We start from the raw sequence: 15641 nt of genomic DNA on the forward strand, positions 1-15641 counted from the left end.
TGAACTGTAGAGAGAAGGCAGAATGGATGAACTGTAGGGAGAAGGCAGAATGGATGAACTGTAGGGAGAAGGCAGAATGGATGAACTGTACGGAGAAGGCAGAATGGATGAACTGTACGGAGAAGGCAGAATGGATGAACTGTAGGGAGAAGGCAGAATGGATGAACTGTACGGAGAAGGCAGAATGGCTGAACTGTACGGAGAAGGCAGAATGGATGAACTGTACGGAGAAGGCAGAATGGATGAACTGTAGGGAGAAGGCAGAATGGCTGAACTGTAGGGAGAAGGCAGAATGGCTGAACTGTACGGAGAAGGCAGAATGGATGAACTGTACGGAGAAGGCAGAATGGATGAACTGTACGGAGAAGGCAGAATGGATGAACTGTACAGAGAAGGCAGAATGCCACCTAGGGTTTCTAGAGAGCTAGGTTAGGCCTATGGTGGCAGATTGCCGAGGGTGGCATTTTCCCAGCTACACTGACCAAGACGCACCTCCAACAACACACACAACCTGCCAAATAATTCTGCCAAAAAAAACAACAATGACAAATGCTCTCAACTAGTGGCATATAGGCATTTTTTTTTAAAGTGAGTGCTGATGGTAAGCAATGCCTACTTTGTCAAAGGCAAAGGGCGCTAAATAGTTTAGCTCGTCCATACCCAGCTGCTGCTGGGGAGACTCAATGTATAAATAATTAAATAATTGGTCATTTAGCAGACGCTCTTATCCAGAGCGACTTACAGGAGCAATTAGGGTTAAGTGCCTTGCTCAAGGGCACATCGACAGATTTTTCATCTAGTCGGCTCGGGGATTAGAACCAGCGACCTTTCGGTTACTGGCACAACGCTCTTAACCACTAAGCTACCTGCCACCCATGTATCAGATATAGGATATGGTAGAACCAGTATGTGGCCTTTTCTGTAGCCTACAGGCTGGAGATAAAAACGTGTGACGATGTAATGAAACGGACACTTTTCACATCATGCAGGTTTCTCCGATCAAATAGCCTCACCTAAATGGCGCTCAATCAAATAAAATAAAAAAAACGTGTTAACAGACAACGTAATCCTAAAAACAGGGCAGGTCAAAGTAAATTTACGTTTACATTTTAAGTCATTTAGCAGACGCTCTTATCCAGAGCGACTTACAGGAGCAATTAGGGTTAAGTGCCTTGCTCAAGGGCACATTGACAGATTTTTTTCACCTAGTGTTGCTCTGGGATTAGAACCAGCGACCTTTCAGTTACTGGCACAACGCTCTTAACCACTAAGCTACCTGCCGCCCCAGGTTTAGCCCCCTAACTTGACAATAATGGGATGGGATACTCACAACTGCTGTCCAAGAGTTTCACCCCATGGGCTAAATTGTCATGATCAGTGGTTTCAAGTTTGTATGTCAGCTGATAATAGCGAAAATTGAAAATATCCTACTTCTGCATTTCCCACTTGTGTAAACACATTTTGATTCTCATTGCAAATAGGCTCAGTATAACTCTTGATAAAGTTGGGTATCTGATTTTCAGAGCTCAAATAGCCAAATCGATTAGTCACAGGAATCAGGGTTAAAAAAGCCAATGTAATGGCCTGTTTTACCAACGGTAGGCCTACCACATGGATGGGCATTCAGAAAACTCCATTGCTGGCAGACACTAGGCTACACCCCAGTAAGCACGGGCCGACAACTTTTGTACGTCTTTTTTTGGTCCTGTTTGGACTGGCCTTCTTTTTTTTGGGGTGCAGTCCGGACCTTGATTTCCACAGACGTTGATTTTGGGTGCAGTCCGGACCTTGATTTCCACAGACGTAGATTTTTGGTCCGGTCTGGAAATTTGGGGCATTTAAGATAACCCTAACCCTTTTCTTAACCTTAACCTACATTTATTTTTTATTTTTTATTTTTATTTCACCTTTATTTAACCAGGTAAGCCAGTTGAGAACAAGTTCTCATTTACAACTGCGACCTGGCCAAGATAAAGCAAAGCAGTGCGATAAAAACAACAACACAGAATTACATATGGGGTAAAACGAAACATAAAGTCAAAAATACAACAGAAAATATATATATACAGTGTGTGCAAATGTAGCAAGTTATGGAGGTAAGGCAATAAATAGGCCATAGTGCAAAATAATTACAATTAGTATTAACACTGGAATGATAGATGTGCAAGAGATGATGTGCAAATAGAGATACTGGGGTACAAATGAGCAAAATAAATAACAATATGGGGATGAGGTAGTTGGGTGGGCTAATTACAGATGGACTGTGTACAGGTGCAGTGATCGGTAAGGTGCTCTGACAACTGATGCTTAAAGTTAGTGAGGGAGATGAGTCTCCAGCTTCAGAGATTTTTGCAATTAGTTCCAGTCATTGGCAGCAGAGCAATTAACCTGCTACGTTTAATTCTCCTAACGTGCTGTGTAAGTTCTCCTAACCTGCTCTAAAAAGTCAAATCCTGACATTAATTTGACAAAAGATGGAATCCCTTCTAGCCATGACCCCAGGACCGGACCTGGCCGCTCTAACTGTGACGTGAATAGTCTATATTCAGTAGCCTGTATCCCCGGTATAGCCCCCGTCTCCCCTAATCTGCATCGGATGCGCTCATAAACGCGCTGCTACTCACAGAATGTTTCAGAGATCTCAAATGCTCAAGTCAAACAACCAATAATAACGCGCGACTTGTGGTTCTTTTCCTGTGATTGGTCCGGACTGCGTTCTCACCTGCAGCGAACTGCACCACGGTACGAATTGAATCGGACCGAGACCACCCTTTTTTTGAGCGAACCACAGTGCGTTGTTTAGTGTGCTCCTGAGTGCGAATAGTGTTCACACCAGTCCAAACGAGGGGGGAGGGGGGGGGGGGGGGGGGAACCGCTCCAAACCAATTTGGTGTGAAAGCCCCCTAAAAGAAATGGTTGGGGGTACTTGACTGACCCACTAGCACCCTCCTGAGTCCAGGCTAACCCAAATCATATTCTCAAGTATCATGTTAGCTAACTGCAAATGTTGTGTGCTGAAAATCGGAAGAAGACGTGTATTATGATTTGATTTGATTTATTAGGATCCCCATTAGCCGACGCCAATGGAGACAGATAGTCTCGATGTGGTCCTCTGTAGCTCAGCTGGTAGAGCACGGCGCTTGTAACGCCAGGGTAGTGGGTTCGATCCCCGGGACCACCCATACACAAAAAAAAAGAAAAAAAATGTATGCACGCATGACTGTAAGTCGCTTTGGATAAAAGCGTCTGCTAAATGGCATATTATTATTAACGGAGTCCGACACATAACGAAAAATACATTATAGACAAAGTAATTTACAATTTACATACATTTAAAAACATTAACATGTAGTGTGAATGTGCATCTATCAGTTACACATACATGTCAGTACATACACACAACAAGTATGTCACATGGGGGAGAGGCGTTGTGCCGTGAGGTGTTGCTTTATTTGTTTTTTGAAACCAGGTTTTCTGTTCACTTGGTCTATATGAGATGGAAGGGAAATCCATGCACTCATGGCTCTGTATAATACTGTACGTTTCCTTGAATTTGTTCTGGACCCGGGGACTGTGAAAAGACCCCTGGTGGCATGTCTGGTGGGGTAAGTGTGTGTGTCAGTGCTGTGTGTAAGTTGACTACGCAAACAGTTTGGAATTTCCAACACATTAATGTTTCTTATAAAAACAAAAAGTGACGCAGTCAGTCTTTCCTCAACTCTCAGCCAAGAGAGACTGGCATGAATAGTATTTATATTAGCCCTCTGATTACAATGAAGACGTGCCGCTCTGTTCTGGGCCAGCTGCAGCTTAACTACGTCTTTCTTTGACCAAATGACTGAACAATAATCAAGATAAGATCAAACTAGAGCCTGCAGGACTTGCTTTGTGGAGTGCGGTGTCAAAAAAGCAGAGCATCTCTTTATTACGGACAGACCTCTCCCCATCTTTACATCCATTGAATCTATATGTTTTGACCATGACGGTTTACAATCTAAGGTAACACCAAGTAATTTAGTCTCCTCAACTTGTTCAACAGCCACACCATTCACTACCAGATTCAGCTGAGGTCTAGAACTTAGGGAATGATTTGTGTATCCTCCGTGCTAATCTGATTATCGTTCCCAGGCCAGGAAGTCGATTCCCATCGACCGACTGGATCACCTGAGGTCACAGCTCAGTGTCTCCACCCACCTGGATCTGATTGGCCAGCTGGAGGAAGTGGGCGCCAAACTGGAGCCTCTAGACTCCGCCTCCAGCAGTCGCAGGAGCAGCATCTCCTCTCATGTGAGTCTGTCTGGAGGTCCTGTTTGTCCCTGACAGGACACAGTAGTTCTGAACTATTAAACTATGCTGTGTAGAGATGTTATATTGGTATCTCAGGTTTTACAAGATGTTCAGTATAACTTGTATAGTGTCTACATAAAGACACATTTATAACCCATACACAACACATACATGCATAACACATTTTTTAAGCAGTGCATGACATAAGGCTTTATGTGATTTTATAACGAATGTGTTATGAAGTCCTTATGTTGGTACCCCTCAATCTGTTCCTTATTCAGGAGAGCTTCAACGTCCTGGACTGTGGCATCTACCGTGTCATTAGCCGGCGAGGCAGCCAATCGGACGAGGAGACCAGCTCCCTGGTCAGCCAATCGATGCTTGAGGAGGAGCGGCTGAAGGAGTTTAGCTTGGTTCAGGAGGAAGAGGAGGAGGAGGAGGAGGAGCGGCAGCAGGGTGCGGAGCATGGTAAAGAGACAGGTGCAGGGTTTCGTTTTAAATAACCCACCGTTACCAGCCCTGAGGAAGTTCTCTGACTAAAATGAGGAAGAGAAATTATCATGTTTTGTAGTGGTGGGAGTGGCGTTACAGTGGCTTGATTTCATTTTGTATGGGAAGTCAAATGTGAATGAAACTACTGTAGAATAAAACCCTAATAGCATTAACACTAGAGAAAAAAAACCTGTAAGTTACCTCCGTGGGATCATCCTGTGCACATTACCACATCAGGGTTTTTTGTTGGGTGTTATTGTCATTTTATATATATATATATATATATATATATATATATATATATATATATATATATATATATATATATATATATATTTGTTTTTTTTAAATATTTTTTTGCAGTGGTTTTGTGCAGCTTTGCAGCGTTGGCTGCTTGCATTCTCTCCTCTCATCCTCCTCCCATCCATCCCTCCCTCCCTCCCTCCCTCCATCCCTTCTTCCTCCAGATCCCCTGAGCGGTGATGGTTTGAAGGGTACTGAACCCAGCGGTAACCACCAGTTCCACCTCCCCATGTCATTCCGCCCCAAACACTCCCGCATTGCCCTGAAGGCCGTCAGAGACAGGTGAAGCATCCATCTACAGAGCCTAAAGAAGCCTTTGCGACGTGATACTGAAGTTATCATTTTTATTCCAACGCTATGGTATATTCATTTAGCTTAGCCTTTATTTAACCAGGATGAAAATCCTTTGAGGTTAAAAAAAACCTGTTTTCTGAGGCCCGAAGGAGAGACTTATTGAATGATCAACTGATAGCCCGCTAGACATGTTCTTGATGCATCATTCTTTGTGTGGAAATCTTGGGTGGTTAGGAATGAACATAATCAATATAAACATCTCTAGTTAGTCCTTTGTGAAACTAAGTCCTTTACTAACAGGTTGTATGTAGACCGAAAGAGAAGTGAAAGTCGTGATTTAAAATAACTTAGCTTCAAGGTGAAACCAATTGAAAGTGCAGCTGTTCCCTCTGATAGGGGGTTACTTCCCTGTTCTACCTAACAACCACATTAAATAACAGAGTTTTTATTCAAGCCTTACATTCACTGACTTTCATCTCCACTACAGATGCATTCGGTACGTTTCACTTCACTTATGATTTCAATTCAGATTCATGCTGTTTCTGTTCTTAGTGTCTGAGGTGGTATTTAGAGTTACTCTGTTAGTGTCTGAGGTGGTATTTAGAGTTACTCTGTTAGTGTCTGAGGTGGTATTCAGAGTTACTCTGTTAGTGTCTGAGGTGGTATTTAGAGTTACTCTGTTAGTGTCTGAGGTGGTATTCAGAGTTACTCTGTTAGTGTCTGAGGTGGTATTTAGAGTTACTCTGTTCTTAGTGTCTGAGGTGGTATTTAGAGTTACTCTGTTCTTAGTGTCTGAGGTGGTATTTAGAGTTACTCTGTTAGTGTCTGAGGTGGTATTCAGAGTTACTCTGTTAGTGTCTGAGGTGGTATTCAGAGTTACTCTGTTCTTAGTGTCTGAGGTGGTATTTAGAGTTACTCTGTTCTTAGTGTCTGAGGTGGTATTTAGAGTTACTCTGTTAGTGTCTGAGGTGGTATTCAGAGTTACTCTGTTAGTGTCTGAGGTGGTATTCAGAGTTACTCTGTTCTTAGTGTCTGAGGTGGTATTTAGAGTTACTCTGTTCTTAGTGTCTGAGGTGGTATTTAGAGTTACTCTGTTAGTGTCTGAGGTGGTATTTAGAGTTACTCTGTTAGTGTCTGAGGTGGTATTTAGAGTTACTCTGTTAGTGTCTGAGGTGGTATTTAGAGTTACTCTGTTCTTAGTGTCTGAGGTGGTATTTAGAGTTACTCTGTTCTTAGTGTCTGAGGTGGTATTTAGAGTTACTCTGTTCTTAGTGTCTGAGGTGGTATTTAGAGTTACTCTGTTAGTGTCTGAGGTGGTATTTAGAGTTACTCTGTTCTTAGTGTCTGAGGTGGTATTTAGAGTTACTCTGTTCTTAGTGTCTGAGGTGGTATTTAGAGTTACTCTGTTCTTAGTGTCTGAGGTGGTATTTAGAGTTACTCTGTTCTTAGTGTCTGAGGTGGTATTTAGAGTTACTCTGTTAGTGTCTGAGGTGGTATTTAGAGTTACTCTGTTAGTGTCTGAGGTGGTATTTAGAGTTACTCTGTTCTTAGTGTCTGAGGTGGTATTTAGAGTTACTCTGTTCTTAGTGTCTGAGGTGGTATTTAGAGTTACTCTGTTAGTGTCTGAGGTGGTATTTAGAGTTACTCTGTTCTTAGTGTCTGAGGTGGTATTTAGAGTTACTCTGTTCTTAGTGTCTGAGGTGGTATTTAGAGTTACTCTGTTAGTGTCTGAGGTGGTATTTAGAGTTACTCTGTTAGTGTCTGAGGTGGTATTTAGAGTTACTCTGTTCTTAGTGTCTGAGGTGGTATTTAGAGTTACTCTGTTCTTAGTGTCTGAGGTGGTATTTAGAGTTACTCTGTTCTTAGTGTCTGAGGTGGTATTTAGAGTTACTCTGTTCTTAGTGTCTGAGGTGGTATTTAGAGTTACTCTGTTCTTAGTGTCTGAGGTGGTATTTAGAGTTACTCTGTTCTTAGTGTCTGAGGTGGTATTTAGAGTTACTCTGTTCTTAGTGTCTGAGGTGGTATTTAGAGTTACTCTGTTCTTAGTGTCTGAGGTGGTATTTAGAGTTACTCTGTTAGTGTCTGAGGTGGTATTTAGAGTTACTCTGTTCTTAGTGTCTGAGGTGGTATTTAGAGTTACTCTGTTCTTAGTGTCTGAGGTGGTATTTAGAGTTACTCTGTTCTTAGTGTCTGAGGTGGTATTTAGAGTTACTCTGTTAGTGTCTGAGGTGGTATTTAGAGTTACTCTGTTCTTAGTGTCTGAGGTGGTATTTAGAGTTACTCTGTTCTTAGTGTCTGAGGTGGTATTTAGAGTTACTCTGTTAGTGTCTGAGGTGGTATTTAGAGTTACTCTGTTAGTGTCTGAGGTGGTATTTAGAGTTACTCTGTTAGTGTCTGAGGTGGTATTTAGAGTTACTCTGTTCTTAGTGTCTGAGGTGGTATTTAGAGTTACTCTGTTAGTGTCTGAGGTGGTATTTAGAGTTACTCTGTTAGTGTCTGAGGTGGTATTTAGAGTTACTCTGTTAGTGTCTGAGGTGGTATTCAGAGTTACTCTGTTAGTGTCTGAGGTGGTATTTAGAGTTACTCTGTTCTTAGTGTCTGAGGTGGTATTTAGAGTTACTCTGTTAGTGTCTGAGGTGGTATTTAGAGTTACTCTGTTCTTAGTGTCTGAGGTGGTATTTAGAGTTACTCTGTTAGTGTCTGAGGTGGTATTTAGAGTTACTCTGTTAGTGTCTGAGGTGGTATTTAGAGTTACTCTGTTCTTAGTGTCTGAGGTGGTATTTAGAGTTACTCTGTTAGTGTCTGAGGTGGTATTTAGAGTTACTCTGTTAGTGTCTGAGGTGGTATTTAGAGTTACTCTGTTAGTGTCTGAGGTGGTATTTAGAGTTACTCTGTTAGTGTCTGAGGTGGTATTTAGAGTTACTCTGTTCTTAGTGTCTGAGGTGGTATTTAGAGTTACTCTGTTAGTGTCTGAGGTGGTATTTAGAGTTACTCTTTTAGTGTCTGAGGTGGTATTTAGAGTTACTCTTTTAGTGTCTGAGGTGGTATTTAGAGTTACTCTGTTCTTAGTGTCAGGTGGTATTTAGAGTTACTCTGTTCTTAGTGTCTGAGGTGGTATTTAGAGTTACTCTGTTCTTAGTGTCTGAGGTGGTATTTAGAGTTACTCTGTTAGTGTCTGAGGTGGTATTCAGAGTTACTCTGTTAGTGTCTGAGGTGGTATTTAGAGTTACTCTGTTAGTGTCTGAGGTGGTATTTAGAGTTACTCTGTTAGTGTCTGAGGTGGTATTTAGAGTTACTCTGTTAGTGTCTGAGGTGGTATTTAGAGTTACTCTGTTCTTAGTGTCTGTAGTTACATGTGATTGTGTCCCACTGACCGTACCAGGGTTTATTTTTCTAAAACGGTGTTGCCATGTCTCAGTGGGAAAGACTGTTGCTCACCTTAAAATCTGTCATATGGTTTTTGTCTGTTTATTCTCTAGACTCTAGTTTTTATGACGTGTCCTGTACGGAGATAAAGAGCTATATTTGTTTTCTAAAATGTTTACCGGGTCAGTGTGGTAAGTGGCTCCCCATTACTTAGATAAGGCACTACTTCAGACCAGAGGACGGTGGCATTTCAGACGGGTCCTGGTGTCACCGCTGAGCTTTCTATCAAAACTGTTTATATTTTTTTGTGTGTTGATCCTCAGTGTCTCTAGTTTCGTGAAGAAGACGACTGAGAAGATCAACACTCTCCAGATGAACTCTGACCTTTGGCCACGCCCCCCTGACCCTAAGGAGGGGGGTCACGGACATGTGGAGGCCCTAGCTACCACCGCACCGTTCCCAGAGGACGTTGACCACGAGTGAGTTGAGAGATTGGCTTGCTTTCCTGTTCTTGTACTGATCTATGCTATTGATTCTATATACAGTGCATTCAGAAAGTATTCAGACCCCTTGACTTTTTCCACATTTTCTTTTACGTTACAGCCTTATTCTAAAATTGATTTAAAACTAATTTAAATCCTGTTTTTGCTTTGTCATTATGGGGTAGCTTGATGAGAAAAAAACAACAATTTTATCAATTTTAGAATAAGGCTGTAACGTAACAAAATGTGGAAAAAGTCAAGGGGTCTGAATACTTTCCGAAGGCACTGTACTATTGATTCTATGTACCATTGATTCTATAGTCTATATTCTATAGTCTGTCTTGGACAGCTTTAGATATTTCTGTTCAGTAGGAAGCTGTCTTAATTTTCAAAGCAATGAAATGGACGCGCTGCCAGACCAAATGATTGTCTTACCCGATCCTGTTGTGTTTTACCCAGGGAGTGTCTGGACCAAGCCAACGCAGAGACTGGACTACAGGATCTGGTAACAGCTACAGAGAGAGCACTGTGAGTACAGAGAGAGCACTGTGAGTACAGAGAGAGCACTGTGAGTACAGAGAGAGCACTGTGAGTACAGAGAGAGCACGGTGAGTACAGAGAGAGCACGGTGAGTACAGAGAGAGCACGGTGAGTACAGAGAGAGCACGGTGAGTACAGAGAGAGCACGGTGAGTACAGAGAGAGCACGGTGAGTACAGAGAGAGCACGGTGAGTACAGAGAGAGCACTGTGAGTACAGAACAACACTACTAACCTGTTTATTATACATGTATGTCTACGGATTGTCAAACATCATGACTGTACGGGACATGGTAAGCCTAGACATATACCCCTCTAGGACATGGTAACCCTAGACATATAACCCTCTAGGACATGGTAACCCTAGACATATACCCCTCTAGGACATGGTAACCCTAGACATATACCCCTCTAGGACATGGTAACCCTAGACATATAACCCTCTAGGACATGGTAACCCTAGACATATACCCCTCTAGGACATGGTAACCCTAGACATATAACCCTCTAGGACATGGTAACCCTAGACATATACCCCTCTAGGACATGGTAACCCTAGACATATACCCCTCTAGGACATATATACCCCTCTAGGACATGGTAAGCCTAGACATATAACCCTCTAGGACATATATACCCCTCTAGGACATGGTAAGCCTAGACATATAACCCTCTAGGACATATATAACCCTCTAGGACATGGTAACCCTAGACATATACCCCTCTAGGACATGGTAACCCTAGACATATACCCCTCTAGGACTGCTGTTTCTATTTTCAGGTCTTACAAATCAAAGATGTATAGCTAATCTTATATGTAATACCCTTTTAAGTGAACAGGGTTTTTAATGTTCCATGTGTGGTACCCATCTTAGCTCTCAGATCCAGGATCCCTTGGTTCTGTTGGACCCAGCCTGTCTAAAAGAAACTCTACAGGAGTGGATCCCTGTGTTGGAGAGGGTTCTAGGGCCCGAGCTGGTTCTAGGTCTGGAAAAGCAGGGTCCAGCTGGTGAGGGTCACCCCAGTGTGGAGGAGATGAGAGGGGAGGAGACAGAACATGCTGCAAACAACCATCCAGAGGACGTTCAGTCCGAGACCCCTTCGAGCTCTCCTGAGGAACTGACAGAGGACGGCCAGGAGGAGGGGAGGAGAGGAGAGGATTCCCCACAGCAGAATGGAGGACAAGTGGACCTGAGCGAGGACCGGGACCACCACAGACCCGACGAGGCCTCCACTGAAGAGAACCTGAGGGTGCGGTGCCCCAAACCCCTCCCCTCAGACCTCCAGGCCCACCTTACCCAGCTGGCCACTCTGTACCTGGAGCTCAGCTATTTTGGGGACCCTGTCGTCCAGAAAGACAGGGGTGTAGTAGGGGTCAATGCATTCTTGAGACGGTTCTTCTTCCTGCTGGACCAGGAGCGGGTGAGGAGGATGTGTCTACTCCGCTATGGGGACCAGCCTGAGGTCCACACCTCCTTCATGGAAGCCATGCTAGGTATGTAGGACCGTTTCTATGGTACTGACACACTCACACACACTCTCACACACACACACTCACACACACACTCACACGCACACACACACACTATTAAAAGGCCTTTTCTCACCTGACAGAGCTAACCCTAACCCAGTCAAGTAAGGTGGTGGAGGTGATCCAGAAAGGAGAGCTGCTCAAATCTCTACGCTGTCTCAGAGAACTACAACCCTGGAGCGCTCCGAAGCTCCTCGCTCACCTGCACAGGTAGATAAACCCTCCTTCTACATTCTCCTCTCTCCTCTCTCCTCTCCTCCTCTCCTCCTCTCCTCTCCTCTCCTCTCCTCTCCTCTCCTCTCCTCTCCTCTCCTCTCTCTCCTCTCTCTCTTCTCTCTCCCCCTCTCCTCTCTCCCTCACACCTCACAGCTCCTAGCTCACCTGCACAGGTACACTCACCTCAATCACCTAGCTTTAACAGTCAACCACAGCTTTACCTAGCTTTAACAGTCAACCACATCTTCACCTAGCTTTAACAGTCAACCACAGCTTTCCCTAGCTTTAACAGTCAACCACAGCTTCACCTAGCTTTAACAGTCAACCACAGCTTCACCTAGCTCTAACAGTCAACCACATCTTTCCCTAGCTTTAACAGTCAACCACATCTTCACCTAGCTTTAACAGTCAACCACAGCTTCACCTAGCTTCATCTAGAAATCTCTTAAGCTTCCTTAGCATCATAATGTCCTACAGTACGTCTCGCTCGTCTCTAGTTCACAATAACATTCTCTAATCACCTTCCTCTCCTCTTTTTCTATAGGTTGTATGAGAAGCATGGAGAGCTGGCGGTTCGCTCCTTCACCCAGTTCTATCCCACAATCCTCCCCTCTGACATCACAGCCATGGCCAAACGTAGCCACTTCCTGGCTTACCTGGACAACCTTGTCCAATCACGGGCCGAGGAACAAAGGTAGGTTTACACTAAACCATGAAGTACAATGTTTTCTAGATCCTTCTCTCCATTTAAAGAATGAATGAATGTATCAATATGAATACATGTAGGTCGTGTTCATTAGGGTACAAAACAGAAAACATTTTATAACTTTTTACAACAGGAAATTATTTATTGAACTAGTCAAATCCAGGTTATCCCTCTGTGCTTTTGAGTCTCCCGAGTGGCGCAGTGGTCTAAGAGATCTAGAGATCCTGGTTCGAATCCAGGCTCTGTCGTAGCCGGCCGCGACCGGGAGGGGAGGGAATGGCCGGCAGGGATGTAGCTCAGTTGGTAGACAATGGCGTTTGCAACGCCAGGGTTGTGGGTTGCAAAAAAATCTTCTGGGCCAGTATGAAAAATAAAATAAAATAATGTATGCACTCACTAACTGTAAGTCGCTCTGGATAAGAGCGTCTGCTAAATGACTTAAATGTAAAATGTAAATGTGCTTCAGTCCATTCTCTTATCCAGAGCTTCACCTTCTCTCCCTTAGACTGTCGTTCCTGGGGTCCCTCCTCCAACCAGAGACTCTGCGACAGGATTGGCTGGAGCTGGCCCTTACCCACGATGCACCTCAACAGAGTGACACACTGACCACAGATGGACAACCAAGATGGCACTCCCATTTCTTCAGCTGGGGTTATGGTCGTCTCTTATCCCTACTGATCCACCTTCCAGCTGACCTGGCCTCCAAACAGAAGATGGCTGAGACATGCAGGAGCCACGGGTAAAGACCAGATAGTTTGGACACACCTACTCATTCAAGGGTTTTCCCTTTATTTTTACTATTTTCTACATTGTAGAATAATAGTGAAGACATCAAAACTATGAAATAACACATATGGAATCATGTAGTAACCAAAAAAGTGTTAAACAAATCAAAATATATTTTATATTTGAAATTCTTCAATTAGCCACCCTTTGCCTTGATGACAGCTTTGCACACTCTTGGCATTCTCTCAACCAGCTTCATCTGGAATGCTTTTCCAACAGTCTTGAAGGAGTTCCCACATATGCTGAGCACTTGTTGGCTGCTTTTCCTTCAATCTGCGGTCCAACTCAGCCCAAACCATCTCAATTGGATTGAGAATGCCAAGCGTGTGCAAAGCTGTCATCAAGGCAAAGGGTGGCTATTTGAAGAATCTCAAATATAAAATATATTTTGATTTGTTTAACACTTTTTTTGGTTACTGCATGATTCCATATGTGTTATTTCATAGTTTTGATGTCTTCACTATTATTCTACAATGTAGAAAATAGTAAAAATAAAGAAAAACCCTGGAATTAGTAGGTGTGTCCAAACTTTTGACTGGTACTGTGTGTGTATATATATATATATATATATATATATATCATGTGTGTATACTTGATTTCTGCCAGAGGGGGGCGATATCATGTCACCATTAATACAGGCTAATGTTTGTCATGTGTACCTGTGTTGTTAGGACTGTTATAATGACTGTGTTCTCTGTGCAGCTACTGGACTGGCTATGTGTACCTGTGCTGTGAGCTCCAGCGTCGTACAGAGGCTTTCTCTACCATCTGTAGACTGGATGACATGAGTCTGCTGGAGGAACCCAATGGTAATGACTGTCATAGTAATCATTTGAATTAAGAAGGGATTAGCCTCTCAATGTACCACTAATACGGTTTAATAAATACTGGTCCACACGATCACAACCCTGAATGCTCTTATTTCTCTCTCTCTCTAACTCTTTCTCTCTCTAACTCTCTCCTTGTGTGATTCTCAGGCATGGTGCCTCAGACCATGGATGAGTGGAAGATGCTTCTCCAGCTGTCTCAGCAGTGTAGTAACAGCAGACCGTCTAACCATATCCCAGCCCCGGCTCCTACCCCCTCCCCGGCTCCTTCCCCCAACACAACCAACCTGACCCTAACCCCAGCCCCGGCTCCTACCCCATCCCCGGCTCCTACCCCATCCCCGGCTCCTAACCCCTCCCCGGCTCCTACCCCCTCCCCGGCTCCTACCCCCTCCCCGGCTCCTACCCCCTCCCTGGCCCTAGCCTCCAACGGGACCAGCCCCAGCCTGACCAACGGTGGCTCTGCAGCCGACCGTATCCAGACAGAGGTGACTCCAGAGAACCTGGTCCTGTGTCTGGCCAGGGCTGTGGGCCCCGACCGGGCCCTGGGGGCCCTACAGGAGGTGGGGCTGCAGTCGGACATGGAGCTGGGGCCACACTCCACCCTGGTCTGTGAGCTGCTCCGTGTGGCTGAGAAGAGACAGAGGTGATGGATGATACCAGGGACTATGATACCAGATACCAGGGACTATGATACCAGATACCAGGGACTATGATACCAGATACCAGGGACTATGATACCAGATACCAGGGATTATGATACTATGATACCAGATACCAGGGACTATGATACCAGATACCAGGGACTATGATACCAGGGACTATGATACCAGGGACTAAGTTCAACTAGTTAAAAAGGCAATGTCATTGATTGATATCATAACAATCATCCCCTAGACAATACACTATATATATACACTACCGTTCAAAAGTTTGTGGTCACTTAGAAATGTCCTTGTTTTCGAAAGAAAAGCCATTTTTTTTGTCCATTTAAAATAACGTTTTTTTAGAAAGAGGAGTGGTAGGCCACGGTGCACAACTGAGCAAGAGGACAAATAAATTAGTGTCTAGTTTGAGAAACAGACGCCCCACAGGTCCTCAACTGGCAGCTTCATTAAATAGTACCCTCAAAACACCAGTCTCAACGTCAACAGTGAAGAGGTGACTCCGGGATGCTGACCTTCTAGGCAGAGTTGCAAAGAAAAAGCCATATCTCAGACTGGCCCAAAAAAAGAAAATATTAAGATGGGCAGTCTGAGATATGGCTTTTTCTTTGCAACTCTGCCTAGAAGGTCAGCATTCCGGAGTCGCCTCTTCACTGTTGATGTTGAGACTGGTGTTTTGCGGGTACTATTTCATGAAGCTGCCAGTTGAGGACCTGTGAGGCGGTCAGAAATGTATCTCATTGAATAGCCTTCATTTCTCAGAACAAGAATAGACTGACGAGTTTCAGAAGACAGTTATTTGTTTCTGGCCATTTTGAGCCTGTAATCGAACCCACAATTGCTGATGCTCCAGATACTCAACTAGTCTCAAGAAGGCCAGTTGTATTGCTTCTTTAATCAGCACAACAGTTTTCAGCTGTGCTAACATAATTGCAAAAGGGTTTTCTAATGATCAATTAGCCTTTTAAAATGATAAACTTGGATTAGCAAACACAACGTGCCATTGGAACACAGGACTGATGGTTGCTGATAATGGGCCTCTGTACGCCTATGTAGATATTCCATTAAAAATCAGCCGTTTCCAGCTATAATTGCCATTTACAATATTAACAATGTCTACACTGTATTTCTGATCAATTTGATGTTAT

The 15641-nt window shown here is 43.8% G+C and overlaps 1 protein-coding gene and 1 long non-coding RNA gene across 7 annotated transcripts in view; both read left to right on the plus strand.

Moving 5' to 3' along the window:
• The window catches only part of hps5 (HPS5 biogenesis of lysosomal organelles complex 2 subunit 2), a 36625-nt gene that overhangs the window by 19797 nt on the left and 1187 nt on the right, over window positions 1-15641 (plus strand). For 2 of the 4 annotated variants that reach the window (XR_014614915.1, XM_084185532.1), the window contains exons 10-20: window positions 4129-4287; window positions 4569-4767; window positions 5247-5364; window positions 9066-9221; window positions 9684-9752; window positions 10638-11257; window positions 11377-11503; window positions 12054-12203; window positions 12721-12954; window positions 13704-13810; window positions 13979-14474. Coding sequence is in view for 2 of the 4 variants with exons in the window: in XM_084185532.1 (XP_084041658.1) it covers window positions 4129-4287; window positions 4569-4767; window positions 5247-5364; window positions 9066-9221; window positions 9684-9752; window positions 10638-11257; window positions 11377-11503; window positions 12054-12203; window positions 12721-12954; window positions 13704-13810; window positions 13979-14474 (2435 nt within the window). In the remaining 2 variants the exon portion in view is untranslated. Of the gene's footprint in view, window positions 1-4128; window positions 4288-4568; window positions 4768-5246; window positions 5365-9065; window positions 9222-9683; window positions 9753-10637; window positions 11258-11376; window positions 11504-12053; window positions 12204-12720; window positions 12955-13703; window positions 13811-13978; window positions 14687-15641 lie in introns of all 4 variants that reach the window. The other 2 variants (XR_014614914.1, XM_084185533.1) reach the window with 2 other exon arrangements.
• On the plus strand, window positions 5375-6582 carry LOC311148556. 3 transcript variants are annotated; one of them, XR_014614916.1, is made up of 3 exons: window positions 5375-6239; window positions 6276-6413; window positions 6483-6582. It is a non-coding gene; the product is annotated as an uncharacterized lncRNA (long non-coding RNA). The 3 variants fall into 3 exon arrangements; XR_014614917.1 differs by having other exon boundaries at window positions 5375-6101; window positions 6138-6413; XR_014614918.1 differs by having other exon boundaries at window positions 5375-6101; window positions 6174-6413.

This window comes from Coregonus lavaretus, assembly GCF_964263955.1.
Source record: "Coregonus lavaretus genome assembly, chromosome: 21".
NCBI classification, from domain to species: domain Eukaryota; kingdom Metazoa; phylum Chordata; class Actinopteri; order Salmoniformes; family Salmonidae; genus Coregonus; species Coregonus lavaretus.